We start from the raw sequence: 13,761 nt of genomic DNA, 5'->3' as shown, positions 1-13,761 counted from the left end.
GACCTAACCTTCTGTTCAAGGCGGATTTAAAAAGGTGATCTCACGCGAATAGCTGTGCACAGGCGGCCGTGTGTGCATTCTCTTTGTTGTTATCTTCTTTTTCGTATATTCTCCGCTCATGCACGCACACAAATATGTTTGTGTGTTGGCAAACCGCCGATCATCTTGATGGCAAAATGGCAGATGACACCATATGATTTGTGGTTGTTGCACAAATGAGACCACCTTTAATTGTTTCGCAATGGATTGCACCATATGATATATGGTTGTTGTAAAAATGAGACAACCTGTAATTGTTTCGCCATGCCTAGGGTCACACACAACAAAAACATTCAAGCAGAGTTGTTTTTGACCAAGTTCGTGATGCAGCGACATGTCGCTGCTATTTTGCTTATAGAACTCAGATCCATTTTTGCAAAATATGTTCACCATTCTTGTCCACCATTTTTTTTATAGTGCGTTTTGACAGTGTTCGGGCGAATAGTAAACTCAGTACTAGGTTATATGAAATATATGTAAAAGAAATAACGCAGACTCTTGGATTGTGCTTAGACTCTAGTATATCCCCAATAAGTATACCTTGAATATACGCCCAGATAATCATTTTCTTCTGGCAATACTTAATTTTGACAGCAGAATCCCGGCATTATGTGCACATTAATGTGCACACTCTGATTAGATTGTTCTGGTCTTTCACAGTGAAAAGCAACTTTTTGCGTTGCGCGGTTCTTACGACGTTACGTTCACGTTTTTCTTGCGAGTGGTGTGTGATTGCAAATTGCAAGCAAAATAATAAATTTTGCAAAAATAAAACCTGAATTAAAACATCTCCCGTGACTACAAGCATTCGCTGTCAACAACAGAAAAGTAAGTAAAATTATGGATATTTATCGTTAACTATAGCTTTTGGCTAATGGTTACATAAGGCCTTCAAAGGAGGAGTTTGTACAAATGTTGCCTTATTACTTGAATGTTAAGATAGATAAGCTGTTCTAGAAAGTTCATTGAAACAATTGTACAATTAATGTCCATGATTTAAATAATTGGAGGAGATAATTATAATACTAGCTCCAAATTATAAAAATGAAAAAAAAAAAAAAATGGAAAATGACATTAAAAAGACCGGTGGTCATGTTTGCTGAATTGCTTTGAGATTTCGAGATATGTCATCATCTCTTTAATATTTCCATTGACAATAAAAACCATGCGGGAGGTTGGGTTTCTTTATTCCAGCTCATGCTAATACTAATTCTGATGCATTCTGAGAATGGTTATGTAAACTTTCTGGAATCCAATACTCAAATTGGAAAACGTATTTGGCAGATTGCGTGTATTTCATGCGTTGTGTTGCTGCATGTGTGTGTATCTGCTGGTATATATGAAACGAGGCACAAATCAATAACGTGAAGGAATTATGTAAATTTCAAACTCTTTTTTTAAATTGCCCTATTTTATTTCTTTTTCAATTAAATGAAACTTCACGTTTTCAGATATTTGTTATCTTACAAATCATGCTTACTCGTACATTCATACATACGTAGGACACTTACACACTATTCAAGGTTGCTCTGAAAACAGCAGCACATGCTTTAAACATTGTTTTGTTGCTCTAAGAAGGTAAATGTTGTGAAAAACCTTTCGTTCAAGGTTTCAGCTGGAGTTAAAAATTGTCTTCTAGGGGTAAAACTATCTCGTAATGCGCAAATACTTTATATTCGTTTGATTTTTTTTTCGAAAGTTTTTCCGACTTTGTATAGACTTTACAGAAGCAACAAACTAGACCCTTTTATCGGCATTAAATGAAATAGTGTTGTTGTAGCCACCTTATGTGGAGGTGGCGATCCTCGTCAAGCTCCTGTAGGTGAGCAATTTCGTTCCGGTCCAAAGGACCGATCGGCGCTGGGAGGGTGGTCATTGGCTAATTAAAGGCGCCAATAACTCCCCTTGTCATATCGAGCATCATAGGCACTCAGTATTTGTACAAGAACCAGTGCCGCCCCACCTTTCACTAAGACTCTCCGCTCGATACCACTGATTGTCCGAGACTGCCGTTGCAGCTACTCCATATGGAGCATACCACTATCCGCAACCTGTGGACGCGACCGGTAGCTTGCAGCTAATCTGTGTGGTCACAGCAGTGAACACCATACAGATCGGTCCTCACTATTCCTGCCTGCGTGGTGCTCACAGCTATCCCGTGCCGTATTGTTGTAGCCCAACGCTTCAATATGGCGGCAGTGATCCTTAGCACAGTCTCTTTGGAGAGAAATGTTGTTCCTTAACTCGGATGTAGTACTTCCACAGTGGTCAGAAGTTAGTAGAGAAAGATAAGCTGCGAAAACGAACAAGTGGTCCCTTGATAAAGTGGAACACACATCTACTACGTTGTCATCAATGATAGGGGTTGAGGTGGCTGCATAAGCCGGAACGTTGTAGAACCAGAACTGCTCTGGTTAATCGGATAAGGTTAACGCTTTGGTTTCCAAGGCGTTAATTCACGCCTAAAGATAAAATTTCCATGAACTTTTCTCTAAAGACAGAATTTTAAAACTAACAACAAAAATGTTTGCAAATTTCCTTTTTTTAAACTTCTCTCGTTTTTTGTTTTGTTTTGTGTCCTTTGCAGATGTTCCGTTTACCCGTAACCCTAGCCCGCTCTAGCATTGCCCGCCAATTGGCTGTACGCGGCTATGCCAAAGATGTTAAATTCGGTCCCGAAGTTCGTGCATTGATGTTGCAAGGTGTTGATGTTCTTGCCGATGCTGTTGCAGTTACAATGGGTCCCAAGGGCCGCAATGTTATCATCGAACAATCGTGGGGCTCACCAAAAATCACCAAGGATGGCGTCACCGTTGCCAAATCCATTGAATTGAAAGACAAATTCCAAAATATTGGTGCCAAATTGGTTCAAGATGTTGCAAATAACACAAACGAAGAGGCTGGTGATGGCACCACCACAGCCACCGTTTTGGCTCGTGCCATTGCCAAAGAGGGTTTTGAGAAGATCTCAAAGGGAGCCAATCCCGTTGAAATTCGTCGTGGTGTTATGATCGCTGTTGAAACTGTCAAGGATAACTTGAAGGCCATGTCACGTCCCGTCAGCACCCCCGAGGAAATCGCACAGGTAGCTACCATTTCTGCCAACGGTGATAAAGCTATTGGCGATTTGATTAGTGAAGCCATGAAGAAGGTGGGACGTGATGGTGTCATCACCGTCAAGGATGGCAAGACATTGACCGATGAGTTGGAGGTCATTGAAGGTATGAAATTCGATAGAGGTTACATTTCTCCCTACTTCATCAACTCGTCAAAGGGTGCTAAAGTTGAATTCCAAGACGCTTTGATTTTGTTGTCCGAAAAGAAAATCTCCTCAGTGCAAAGCATTATCCCCGCCCTTGAAATGGCCAATCAACAACGCAAACCTTTGGTTATTGTTGCCGAAGACATCGATGGTGAGGCCTTGAGCACCTTGGTGGTAAATCGTTTGAAAATCGGTCTTCAAGTTGCTGCTGTTAAGGCTCCCGGTTTTGGTGATAACCGCAAATCTACTCTCACCGATATGGCTATTGCTTCCGGTGGTATTGTCTTTGGTGATGATGCCAATCTTGTGAAATTGGAAGATGTCACTCTCAGTGATCTGGGCAAAGTAGGCGAAGTTGTCATTACCAAGGATGACACTTTGTTGTTGAAGGGCAAAGGCAAGAAGGAAGACATTGATCGCCGTGTTGAGCAAATCAAGGATCAAATTGCCGAAACCACATCGGAATATGAGAAGGAGAAATTGCAAGAACGCTTGGCTCGTTTGGCCTCCGGTGTAGCCTTGTTGCGTGTCGGTGGTTCCAGTGAAGTGGAAGTGAACGAGAAGAAGGATCGCGTGCACGACGCTTTAAATGCTACCCGCGCTGCTGTTGAGGAAGGTATTGTGCCCGGTGGTGGCACCGCTCTCTTGCGTTGCATTTCCAAATTGGATGGCCTCAAGGGACAAAACGAAGATCAGAACATGGGTATCCAGATTGTGCGTAGCGCCTTGCGCATGCCCTGCATGACCATTGCCAAAAACGCTGGCGTTGACGCTGCCATGGTTGTGGCCAAGGTAGAAAGTCAAGAAGGCGATTTCGGCTACGATGCCTTAAAGGGTGAATATGGTAACCTGATCGAAAAGGGTATCATCGATCCTACCAAGGTAAATGATACGAAATAACAATGATTCGATTTGGTTATTAATATTTTTTCCTATTTCTCTTCTACCTTCCGCAATAGGTGGTGCGCACAGCCATTACAGACGCCTCGGGAGTTGCCTCCTTGCTGACCACAGCTGAGGCCGTTGTCACAGAATTGCCCAAGGAAGATGCCCCCGCTGGTATGGGCGGTATGGGTGGCATGGGAGGAATGGGTGGCATGGGCGGCATGGGTGGCATGATGTAAATTAGTGTTATACAATCCATTCTGGTATCTTTTAATAATTTGTACGTAGTACTACTATATTCTACTTTACTTTTAATTTTAACATTTATTATAAAATAATTGTTTTTTTATGCTTATTTTTTACATGTTATATATGTAAATGAATACAGAAATCCAAAATACAAATTAATTCATGTTAGTTATACAAAAAAAAAATGAGAAAAAGAAAACAAACTGAAGAAATGCAGTTTAATTTAAGGGAGATGTGTGTTTTAGAGAAAAAAGAGGCGAGCATTCATTGTTCCAGATCTCACATGTGGGACTTAGGTAAAGCGAAAAATTGCAATGTTATCAGAAATCCACACATACAACACTGTGTTGAATCATTGTCAGTGGTTAAAGACATGATAACAGAGTGCAAAGTCATCTTCAGCGCAATTACAAATTACTCAGAAAATACAGGCCATGTGCTTTGCGACTTTTGTCGAACTTCCTTTGTTCTGAAGTCACTTGAGAAACTGGTTGTTGGTCTCAAACAAACCTTCTTGATCCATAGTTTGTGGTCAGCTACCGTCGTAGTTCTCAATGTCTGGAAAATGGGCAGAGAGATCCCGCTTCTAAATGTTGGAAAGCACCCGTTGAGGAAAAGGGGCAAACGTCTTACATACTAATGAGTGCTGTCCGATTCAACTTTAAGTTTAATGATAAGGAGCCAAGTCCGAACGGTGTGGCGCAGTGCGACACTTCTTTGGGGAGAAGTTTTTACATGGCATTGTACCTCACAAGTGTTGTCAGCATTAGGAAGGGTTAACCATCGCGTGGCGCAGTGCGATACCTCTTTGGGGAGAAGTTTTTACATGACATAGTACCTCACAAGTGTTGTCAGCATTAGGAAGGGTTAACCATCGCTGAAAATTTTTTTCGAAGTTCTCGCCAGGATTCGAACTCAGGCGTTCAGCGTCATAGGCGGACATGCTATTCTCTATGATATGGTGGCCTCCAGGCCATGCGCCCATGCGATAGGTCCAGAGCCACGAGGACTGACTGTACCGAATGCTTTCGGTACAGTCGGTCATGCCAGGTTTTTGAGCACAACGCTAACATCTCCCTACAGCATGGCCTAAAACGTTAGATTACGAACTATCTGTGTGGACGTTTGTCGAATTAAGAGATAATAAATTGAAGCCCGGCAGATTGCTAATGGGGTTCCCCAAGGCAAACCAGAGTAGTTCTGGCTCAATTAATTTCCGGCAGATGCAGCCCCCTCAACTCCTACAGAGCAAGGATTGATGCCGACGTGCAAGATGTATGTCCCGATTGTAACCAGGGACCGCACGATACACGTCACCTGTTTCACAGCCCGGCCAGACCCACTCGACTCAGACCCAGATCCCTGTGGACGCACCCCATCTTAGTCGCAGAGTTCCTGGGTCTTGACACTCAACAGAATCAAGCAGGCCAAAGATAGAACACAACAAACTGCTACAACAACAACAACCCAAGGCGATGTGAGATTCCCGGCTCTGTTAAACTTCTACCTCTCCTCTCTACAATGCCCTCGAGACGGCATCGAGATCGTATCATTTGCGGCCGGTTGCATGATCATGGTTTCGGGCCCCACTTTGATGACATCTGTGTGTGGTTGAACTAAGAGCACCACACAGGCTGAATGTTCCATACGGAGTATGGAGAGGAGAGTCTCGGTGAGAGGCCGGGCGGCACAGGTCTTTGCACAAATACTGAGCGTCTGTGATGCTCCATATGACAAGGTGAGTTATTGGCGCCTCTAAATAATCAATGGCCATCATATTTCCGCGGTAATCGGTCCTTTGGACCAGAACGAGCCTGCTCACCTATAGGATCCTGATTAGGGTGGCTACCTCGACATATAGACTTGTGGCTACAACAACAACAAAGGCAAGGTAGTCCTTTTATTTGGCTGATAGAAATTTGAAGATATCCACCCCCAAATCTTCAGCCACAATATTCACTCTATGGTCAGCGGAGAGGCATGAGGAGTTGGATGTGATAGTCGAAGTCATAAGAATTCCAACCATCAACTATCCCAATATATTTGGATTCTCATTTGACAGCCTTTATACATCCACAGCACATGCCACTGCAATTTGTGACAAATTTAGGAGTAGAAACAAAGTCCTCAAGTCGCTTGTCGGCAAACACTCGAGTTGTTGACAAAGAAACTTTGTTGACTACAAACAAAGCAATTGGCAGTTCAGTGAAAAATTGGTGGGTCCCCGGGTGTGGACTCGCCAGTTGAACGCCAATGTTAACTGCAAGTCCGGCCCTGTTAGTTTGGCTGTTGCTCATGCCCAAAAATTGTTTGCAAGTTATTGTTGCTGTTTTGTGCATCATCTCAATTTTACTACCTGCCTAAGAATCTAAGTTCGCATGCACTTTCACACACACGCCTACGCATGTCTGTCTGGTCGCTGTCTAGCCGCTGTCTGTTCCATTAGATTGGGGATGCACGTTAATGTATGTGTGCGTGTGTGTACATAAACCTTTTTTGTACATGAAGCCTTTTTTTATACATAAAAGCAGTTGCATTTTTGGTTGCAATTGCATTTTTTAGCTTTGCATGGCATTTTTTAGCTTTGCATCTGCCATGGATACTACGATTGACTGTCTCTTCAGGCCAAGTCCATCAGGACACAGATTCTACATGTGCGAAAGCACAAGTACATGCTGTCTAGACAGTAGCTAATGGGCTACTATGGCAGAGACATTTCCGGTCAATCCCATGGCAGCCGGTTATACGTACCGGATTGACCCGATGGATTCCTTTATCGGCAAGGGCTGCCGGCTCAGTGTACAATAAACGGCTACAACAACTACCTTCCCATTCACCATCTGATTGGATCTTTATGTTCTTTAGCGTGGGGTTCGGTGCTATAAGAGATAATCCCTAAATCAGGCGGGTCTAGATAGCGTTCACGCAGACACGGTAGCAAAAGCGGGGAACAGAGGCGGTAGAGCACCATTTGGTCACTAGAGCGGGCACAGGATAATGGTCGAACATCTCTTTCCGTACCTAGATTCTTCCGAGCACCTAGTCCTCTAGTGATTTTTTGGAAACCCGTGGGAGTTTCTCTCTGGTCCGCCGCCTGGTTTCCTGGTTCTGGTCCTTCGACCTAATTTGTAAAATTTGCTCATATTCGACAAAATTTTCCATAAAAATAAAATTTTGACAAAATTTTCCACAAAAATAAAATTTTGACAAAATTTTCTATAAAAATACAATTTTGACAAAATTTTCTATAGAAATAAAATTTTGACAAAATTTTCTATAGAAATAAAATTTTGACAAAATTTGAATTGAAAATAAAATTTTAAAAAAATACAATTTTGACAAAATTTTCTATAGAAATAAAATTTTGACAAAATATTCTATAGAAATAAAATTTTGACAAAATTTTCTATAGAAATAAAATTTTGACAAAATTTTCTATAGAAATAAAATTTTGATAAAATTTTCTATAGAAATAAAATTTTGACAAAATTTTCTATAAAAATAAAATTTTGACAAAATTTTCTATAGAAATAAAATTTTGACATTTTCTATAAAAATAAAATTTTGACAAAATTTTCTATAGAAATAAAATTTTGACAAAATTTTCTATAGAAATAAAATTTTGACAAAATTTTCTATAGAAATAAAATTTTGACAAAAATTTCTATAGAAATAAAGATTTCGACAAAATTTTCTTTAAAAATAAAATTTTGACAAAATTTTCTATAAAAATAAAATTTTGACATTTTCTATAAAAATAAAATTTTGACAAAATTTTCTTTGAAAATAAAATTTTAAAAAAATACAATTTTGACAAAATTTTCTATAGAAATAAAATTTTGACAAAATTTTCTATAGAAATAAAATTTTGACAAAATTTTCTATAGAAATAAAATTTTGACAAAATTTTCTATAGAAATAAAATTTTGACAAAATTTTCTATAGAAATAAAATTTTGACAAAATTTTCTATAGAAATAAAATTTTGACAAAATTTTCTATAGAAATAAAATTTTGACAAAATTTTCTATAGAAATAAAATTTTGACAAAATTTTCTATAGAAATAAAATTTTGACAAAATTTTCTATAGAAATAAAATTTTGACAAAATTTTCTATAGAAATAAAATTTTGACAAAATTTTCTATAGAAATAAAATTTTGACAAAATTTTCTATAGAAATAAAATTTTGACAAAATTTTCTATAGAAATAAAATTTTGACAAAATTTTCTATAGAAATAAAATTTTGACAAAATTTTCTATAGAAATAAAATTTTGACAAAATTTTCTATAGAAATAAAATTTTGACAAAATTTTCTATAGAAATAAAATTTTGACAAAATTTTCTATAAAAATAAAATTTTGACAAAATTTTCTATGAAAATAAAATTTTGACAAAATTTTCTTTAAAAATAAAATTTTGACAAGATTTTCTATAGAAATAAAATTTTGACATTTTCTATAAAAATAAAATTTTGACAAAATTTTCTTTGAAAATAAAATTTAAAAAAAAACAATTTTGACAAAATTTTCTATAGAAATAAAATTTTGACAAAATATTCTATAGAAATAAAATTTTGACAAAATTTTCTATAGAAATAAAATTTTGACAAAATTTTCTATAGAAATAAAATTTTGACAAAATTTTCTATAAAAATAAAATTTTGACAAAATTTTCTATAAAAATAAAATTTTGACAAAATTTTCTATAGAAATAAAATTTTGACAAAATTTTCTATAAAAATAAAATTTTGACATTTTCTATAAAAATAAAATTTTGACAAAATTTTCTTTGAAAATAAAATTTTGACAAAATTTTCTATAGAAATAAAATTTTGACAAAATTTTCTATAGAAATAAAATTTTGACAAAATTTTCTATAGAAATAAAATTTTGAAAAAATTTTCTATAAAAATAAAATTTTGACACAATTTTCTATAAAAATAAAATTTTGACAAAATTTTCCATAAAAATAATATCTTGACAAAATTTTCTATAAAAACAAAATTTTGACAAAATTTTCTATAAAAATACAATTTTGACAAAATTTTCTATAAAAATAAAATTTTGACAAAATTTTCTTTAGAAATAAAATTTTGACAAAATTTTCTATAGAAATAAAATTTTGACAAAATTTTCTATAGAAATAAAATTTTGACAAAATTTTCTATAGAAATAAAATTTTGACAAAAATTTCTATAGAAATAAAGATTTCGACAAAATTTTCTATAGAATTAAAATTTCTATAGAAATAAAACTTTGACCAAATATTCTATAAAAATTTAGTTTTGACAAACAATTCTATAAAAATAAAATTTTTAAAAAAATTTTCTATAGAAATTAAATTTTGATGAACTTTTCCATTTTTTGACAAATGCTTTATAGAAAAAAAAATAAAACAAAAATATTAAAAAAAAAACAAAAAAAAAAAACATTTTATAAAAATTAACGAGAAATTTTTGTTTTTATTTTATGTTTATTTTTGTTTTTAGAAGTAATTGGAAATGTTCTCACATGCCATTACCCAATAACTGTTGCGCTATTATTTCTGCATCATCTAGTGTAAGTTTTGATGTAACATTGGCCTTCTTTCTTACAGGTTCGGCAAAGTCATCATCACTTTCATTTACAACATCATGATCATCCTCACTGGAGTCTTGCCGCCTTCTTTGAAGTTTTTTCGAAAATTTATTACCTTTTCTCGAATTTGTTTCCTCATCTGATTCCTCTTCAGAATTAGATTCATTTTTATAAATTTTATTCGGGTCTGGAAGCCATGATAAATCAACAGAATTTTCGCTTTCACCTTCGCTATACTCGCCACCGTCGTCATCATTGTCTTCCGCATCCACAGCAGCTTCTTCTTCGTCTTGCCTTTTAAGCTTTTCTTTTAGTTTTTTATGTTTTTGTTTAACCAAAGAACGGAAACGTTGTTTGTCGTATTTATCTTCTTCCTGCAACAGTTGTTTGGCCATTTCTATGTCTATACCGCCAGTTGTGTTAACTTTGCTCTCATACTCCTTGGCCAATTCCGATTGCAACTGTTTGCGAGAATCAGCTATTTCCCTGCCCTCTTCGTCAAATTTAACTTTTTCGTTAATGGTAAGATTTTTCTTTAGCGCCTTCTTGGCTAAGGCCGCTTTGGTGATGAGTTTTTCTTTTTTCCTTAAAACAGGTGGAGGCAGATCACCAAGTTCATCCTGCTCCCCATCTGAGTTTTGGTTTCCTTTTATATCATGATTAACTCTTTTGATCTTGATAAAGTCCTCGCCATCTGATTCAGAATCACTTTTGGAAGTCTCAAATAGAGACATGCTCGCATTTGGTTTTGTTTTGACTTCTCTTTCATTTTCGGAGTCGCTTAGAGGCTCAGATTTGTTTTGCTGATTTTGTTTCTTCAAGAAGCGATCTAAGAAACGTACACGCGGTGTTACCACAAGGCCCAACGATTTGGCATATGCATCAAAATTCATGGACATTACCTTGAAGATATTTTTGTTTTTCATCAGAAATACAGATTTAATGTAAGCAACAAATGCACGCTGAGCTGAAGCCTTAAGCTCAGGATTTTGTGCCAAATAGGCTTCAATTTTAGCTCGAGGTGAAAATAACTTTTTGGGATCTATGAGTATTTTCCGTATGGTAATTGATTTATGGCCGAGCTCCTCTACCATGCCTTCCTCTTCGGAAGCCAGTAAAACTAACAGAGACTCACCTCTGGCCTTATTGCGCGCTGAGCGACCAGCACGATGTATATACTGTGTAACATCCTCAGGACAATCCAGCTGAACTACCCAATTAACAGAAGGAAAATCCAAGCCCCGAGATGCTATATCAGTGGCAAACAGCACCACATTGCTTTTCTTTACAAAATCATTGTAGATGGCTATTCTGCGGTCTTGGTGTAGTGTACCATATAAAGCCAGTAGGCTTGTGCCCGGTCTTAGCTTGCAAAATATTTCAAAGATATACTTGACTTGTTTGCAACTCGAGAGAAATACGATGATTTTCTGTTTCAAGTGATTCTTAATAAACGACCATAGCATTGTGATTTTGTCCTCCAGCTCTATTACCACATAGTTTTGTTGCAATAAATCTGGCACTACTTTAACACTTGAGAGCTGGGTTTTGCCAGCTTCCACCTTGGTATCAGGATGACCTATTAAAACCGGGTTATTTAGATTCAGACGTGCCAAGTCCTTCACTGAATTTGTTTGTGTGGCCGAAAATAGTAAAGTTTGCCTTTGAGGTGGAAAATTTTCTATGATTGCATTTAAGGTTTGTTCGAATCCCATATCCAGACATCTATCAGCTTCGTCCAAAACCAAAACCTCCATTGTAGATGCATTGAAAATGGGATTTTCATCCATATGTTGTAGCAAGCGGCCTGGAGTACATATCAGTATATTACACTGATCCATGCGGGTGCGTTCGAATTTTAAATTTTTTCCTCCAATAATTAAGCCGGCAGAAAAATCATGATATTTTCCCACTTTTTTTAATGTTTCAAATATTTGGTAAGCCAACTCTCTGGTGGGAGATATGATAACTGCAGCCACGCCATCGGTGCGTGTCCATTTGGAAATGAACAAATGTTCCAAAACCTGTACAGGAATAGAGTTTAAATTAGATTCCGCGAAAAACTCAACTTAAAATGAATTAAAAAACTTACTGGTATGAGAAAGGCTAAAGTCTTCCCGCTTCCTGTAATAGCAGCCGCCAAAACATCCTTGCCCTGAAGTGCCGGACCTATGCTCTCACGTTGGATGTCAGTGGGCTGAGAAAATTTTGCATCGACCAAACCCTTTATAGTCTTCTGTGATAATGGGAAATCATGAAAACGTTTTATTGTAGCTAGATCCTTGGTTGACAGCGACTCGTATTGGGATTGCAATTGTTGGATTTCATTATCCAATGATATTCTTTGGGAAATGGGTTTTGATTTTTTGGGAAAGGCACGTTGTTTTTCCTTCATGTTGTTGTTGTTGAAGTAGGTTGGTGTTTTGGTTTTTCTTCTTCTTGTTCCAGTTTGTGAATGCGAGGGGAAAGTTGTGGATGATATTCACTGGAATTGATACTCAGTTTTTGATAACAAGTTGGCGTACACTCTACAAACAGGTTTGTTGACTATAAAAATTTATTTGTTGCTTTCACAAAAGAAAAATGAATTTTCATTGTATGGAAAGCAGCTCACGTGTTACCGTTATATCTAGATGTCGCCTGTGCGTAATTTATATTCAAAGTTATCGATTAATAAACAGATTGATTTACACTCAAATAAAAGTTTTCTTTCTGTTATACCTAACGGTTTGTTATCTTTATCTAAGAAACCGGTGTTTGGGGTCAAATTGGTACCAGTCTTGATCAGTAGATCAAAGCTAAACTGACTCTGTTGACCATGACATTCTTTTTTGAAACTCTATAAAAATTTCAATTTGTCGTATACCTCTTTCCTTTTGAACATTCCATTAAGAAAATTCTCACATATCAAAGAGTACTATCCGATTCAAGTTTAGGTTCAATGATAAGGGTCTCCTTCTTATAGCCGAGTCCGAACGGCTTGCTGCAGTGAGACACATCTTTGAAGATAAGTTTTTACACAGCATAGTACCTCTGAAATCACGCCACCATTAGGAGGGGAGTCTACATCCATCTTGTAGACTTATGTCATCAAACCGCTAACAGTATGTAGTATGTCATGATCGAATATTCGAACGAATATCTATGCTATATGTTAATGACGTTTGTCTTTGTGTACGACATATACACCTAACAATATATACCGATGATTTTCAGTTGCTAAGTACAACAGATTCTGGTACTTTGAAAAATTGCATCTGAAATCTTGATATTGGACGAATTTGTAAATGGGCACGGTCCAATAATTCACGATTAACATTGGTAAAACTAAATGCGTGGAGCTAGACGAGGATCGCCACTTCCACAGGAAAATGTGACTACAACTACTACTACTACTAAATGCGTGGTATTCAATATTATTATTATTTAAGACAATATTTGCTGTTTTTAGTCCTATCTAGTGCAAATCTGATATTCTGAATATCAGTGCAAAGCTACAACTGGTAAGTTATCGATAACATGAAATAATGGTTTATTATAAAAGATTAATCGTAACATCTAAATGAATAATAGATGTGCCAAGCGATTTTGGTACAAAACATGTTTTTTAATATCTGTCAATTAACGAATACACATTTCTTTGTAAACATTTATCAAAAAAAAATCAAATGATGGTTATGTGCACATATGACGTATATACCTTAGGTTTCACCAATACTTGTTGTTTTTATTTTATTCCTATCCAGT

General features: G+C 36.5%; 2 protein-coding genes across 2 annotated transcripts; one reads left to right on the top strand and one right to left on the bottom strand.

Moving 5' to 3' along the window:
* Positions 1–660: 660 nt before the first annotated feature.
* LOC106084557 (heat shock protein 60A) lies at positions 661–4,647 on the top strand. Its single transcript, XM_013248311.2, has 3 exons — positions 661–867; positions 2,627–4,183; positions 4,261–4,647. Exons 2-3 carry the CDS (start codon positions 2,627–2,629, stop codon positions 4,423–4,425), a joined length of 1,722 nt encoding a protein of 573 aa, XP_013103765.2. The 5' UTR covers positions 661–867; the 3' UTR covers positions 4,426–4,647.
* A 5,221-nt stretch (positions 4,648–9,868) lies between these two features.
* On the bottom strand, positions 9,869–12,621 carry LOC106083933 (probable ATP-dependent RNA helicase DDX10). The gene is made up of 2 exons (XM_013247255.2): positions 12,107–12,621; positions 9,869–12,038 (listed from the first exon to the last, which is right to left on the bottom strand). Exons 1-2 carry the CDS (start codon positions 12,407–12,409, stop codon positions 9,945–9,947), a joined length of 2,397 nt encoding a protein of 798 aa, XP_013102709.2. The 5' UTR covers positions 12,410–12,621; the 3' UTR covers positions 9,869–9,944.
* Between the last annotated feature and the right edge of the window lie 1,140 nt (positions 12,622–13,761).

The sequence above is a fragment of the Stomoxys calcitrans genome, chromosome 4, assembly GCF_963082655.1.
Source record: "Stomoxys calcitrans chromosome 4, idStoCalc2.1, whole genome shotgun sequence".
NCBI classification, from domain to species: domain Eukaryota; kingdom Metazoa; phylum Arthropoda; class Insecta; order Diptera; family Muscidae; genus Stomoxys; species Stomoxys calcitrans.
The sequence above is the reverse complement of the archived record's forward strand: the minus strand, read 5'-3'. Positions and strand labels throughout refer to the sequence as shown.